The following is a 3,308-nucleotide window of genomic DNA, read 5'->3' as shown; positions in this document are numbered from 1 at the left end:
GGCAAATTTCAGCCTCTAATATGAAGTGTCGAATGCTAAATGGAATTCTCATTCTCACATTTCATAATTTTATGTTGGCTACTGAATATATATAAAAATTATAATATATATTTTTGGAGCTAAACCAAGTAAGTTGGTGTATTAATAAAAATACCCCATTCTCAAACTTTTCCCAATGAAGAAATTTTGTCCGTGTAATTTTCACAGTAGTATTGGTAGTGCCCTGGTGCTTCGACTATTAGGCTTGTTTTATTCTTATGTTTAAATGCATGTCAGTAGTAATTTCTTGCACTAATACACCGACTTGGACCTTAATTTTGCAACAAGATATGTCTGTGATTCATTGACGTCCCTGTAATTTTCACAGTAGTATTGGTAGTGCCATGGTGCTTCGACTATTGGGCTTGTTTTATTCATATGTTAAATGCATGTCAGTAGTAATTTCTTGCACTAATACACCCACTTGGACCTTAATTTTGAAACAAGATGTCTGTGATTCATTGACAGCTTTGGGGCAATTTTACTCGTCTTAAGAAGTGACTGTTGGGAATCGAGATATATTAAATGACCCTAGTGGCAACCCATCTGCTGCTTTTTTTACATATGAATTGTAAATATTATTTTATTGCAAGAAAGTTTAGAATAAAAATATAGATAAAAACAACATAAAGTACAGTATAGCAATAGTAGGTAACTCTTCCTATATACACTTCCAAAGAAATTACAATTCAAACCTGATCCTTGGAACAAAGCCAAGCCTGTCGTATAAAACTGCTAAACACTGAGACTAACCTACCATTTCCAGCCGAAGCGAGGGCATGTTTACAGGATATCTAAATTCAACATGTTACCCTGCAACCCAAGTTGAGATATTACACTACCCATCAGCATACTTCCACAAACCCACGTAAACCCCACTTCTCCAAGCCCAGTGTAAACCAATCTGGCATCGCAGGCATAATCTGTCTCCTCTCCAATGCCCAGACGATTAATCTTAATCCTCCTCGCCGCTCTCATCGCTGAAATACTTGGGCTTTTTCGCTGATCCCTCGGCCCGCCTGCTGCTCTTCCCCACATGGTCACTTCCGTTGGTTCGTTCCTGAAGTCCCCGGGGATCGACCACCGAAGCCCAATTATCATCCTCAAACTGCGGTTCCTCGGCCTCATCGTCAGAATCCCTAAAACCGCTCAAAGCCTCGCCTCGGCCAAAACCCCCGCCCCCATTCCTCTGACCCTTTCGGCCCCTTTTCGGCACCGGCCTCTCTCTCGGACCGAGCTTATTCCTGGGGCACTCATAGGAGAGATGCCCGGGCTCCCCGCATTCGTAACAGCGGGTCTTGTCTTTGTAAACCCTGCGTTTGATGAACTCCGCAGCCCTGCCATTGTCCGCCGCAATGGAAACCTTGACCTTTCGTTTGTTGAGGATCTTACCTTGCATTTCCCTGACGGCCCTCTGGGCGTCCTCCTGCGTCGTGAAGAGTACGAAGGCGACACCCTTGCTCTGGCGAGAGTGGCGGTCCTTCATGACGGTGACCTTGCCCACCTTGCCGAAGGTGCTGAAGATCGTGAAGATGTCGCTGTTGGTCAGGGTGTAGTCCAGGTTTCCAACATACAAGGTGGATTTCGAAGGAACCAGGCCGCCGCTGCCTCGTTTCTGCGGTTGGGATTGGTTTTCAGGAGGAGGCAGGGGAGATCTGTAATAGTACCGTGTATCTTCCTCTTCATCGCTGCTGCCGTACGCCATTGTTGTTGAGGATGGGAAGAAATCATATTAGCCCCGGCTTGGACAGTGTATATATATCGATGGGTTGTGCAATCTTAAAGTATATATACGTTTCCCTTTGGACACTGTCCGGTTAAATTTGACCGGTATCTAGGTTCATAGTTGGGAAAAAAATTATATGAGGCGTTTTATAAAGTATCTCTTTATAATATTTTGATATTTAATTTGGTAGTATTTTACTTTTACCTGTTTTGAGTGGTAAATTTTTCATAAATTTTTATTTAAAGATTTTGGTTGTTTTTCTCTATAATGTTACATATAAAATTATTTCAAAACTATTAACCATATGCTTAGAATTATTTTTCTCAATATAACATTTAAAAATAAATAAATAGAGACAAATTAATAACATTGTACTAGTACAAAAAGTCATTCATCTCACAATGAAGAGGGGAGAAAAAGGCTCGGTAATGAAGTTGGGCATGGCTAATGCATTTGACCAAGTCCACCACAAGTTCCTCTATGAAGTTTTCAATAAATTTAGGCTTGAAGAAGGGATAATCAAGTGGATCTATGCCTTGCATTGAGGGCCCAAGGATATCACCTTTGGTAAACGAAAAGCTTATAGGTTTCTTCAAAGCTTCAAGAGGTCTTTTTCAAGGATGGCCTCTTCCCCTCCTTTTGTACATCACCATGGCAAAATCATTTAGTCACAAACTTGAGTACAAGAGCAGATTAAGGTAGCTTCTAGGCATTCAATTTGTTCATGGGGCCAAAAGCATAAATCATGCCCAATTTGTTGATGATACTCCACTGTTAGGCGAAGCCTCAACAATTATTGCTTCGTGTTTTAAATCAACTCTACAATGTTTTTTAAATGCCTTAGCAGTTTAATCAATACATAAAAGAGTCAGATTTATGCTTGGAATATCTCTTGCCTCATCCAAGCCACTCCATTCAAGGTGCTTCACTTCCCAATTCAGGAAAGATTGTCTTCATTTTGATATCTAGGGATTCCAATTTGTCTCATGTTGTATTCTCGCCCCTCCTAGCTCCCTCTTCTAGCTAAACTCAAAAACAAATTTACTTAATGGGGAGCCAAGTGGTTAAATCCAACAAGGTGATTAGTTTTATTAAAATCCATTCTCTCAAACTTTACTTATATTTCAATTCTCAACCTTATTAACTTCAACTGGAGTTAGAACTACTTTAACTTAAGAACTTAGAAAAATCCTTTGGTAAGGAGGGAAATCAAAACAAAAAGGTTACATCTGGTAAACTAGGGAGTGGTCCATGCTCCCAAAAGTCAAGGCAGACTTGGGGTAAGAGATCCAATTTTAATGAATATGGCCCTTGGAGACAAACTTCTTTACTATTTCGTTTTTTATCAAAATGAATGGTGGAAGGAAATCTTGCATCAGAAATACTTTGGAAGGAATAGAAGACAATGATTGAAATCACTCCTTCCAAAAAGGGACTCTCAAATATGGAAACTCTTAATTGTTGCTTCCCCTCCTATCATATCTAAACTCACGTGGATCCCCGATAGTGGAATGCAAATCAACTTTTAAGGGGATAGTATCAT

At 40.1% G+C, this 3,308-nt stretch overlaps 1 protein-coding gene across 1 annotated transcript; it reads right to left on the bottom strand.

The window, feature by feature from the left end:
• Nucleotides 1-604: 604 nt before the first annotated feature.
• U11/U12-31K (RNA recognition motif and CCHC-type zinc finger domains containing protein) lies at nucleotides 605-1,813 on the bottom strand. Its single transcript, XM_089412000.1, has one exon. The coding sequence runs from the start codon at nucleotides 1,742-1,744 to the stop codon at nucleotides 995-997; it is 750 nt and encodes a 249-aa protein (XP_089268126.1). The 5' UTR covers nucleotides 1,745-1,813; the 3' UTR covers nucleotides 605-994.
• Between the last annotated feature and the right edge of the window lie 1,495 nt (nucleotides 1,814-3,308).

The sequence above is a fragment of the Pinus tabuliformis genome, chromosome 3_1, assembly GCF_031772625.1.
Source record: "Pinus tabuliformis cultivar Carrire ecotype Pingquan chromosome 3_1, CPIR1, whole genome shotgun sequence".
NCBI lineage: Eukaryota > Viridiplantae > Streptophyta > Pinopsida > Pinales > Pinaceae > Pinus > Pinus tabuliformis.
The sequence above is the reverse complement of the archived record's forward strand: the minus strand, read 5'-3'. Positions and strand labels throughout refer to the sequence as shown.

Bases quoted from the DNA above. Each gene is read 5' to 3' on its own strand.
- U11/U12-31K (XM_089412000.1), bottom strand. From the start codon at position 1,744: ATGGCGTACGGCAGCAGCGATGAAGAGGAAGATACACGGTACTATTAC.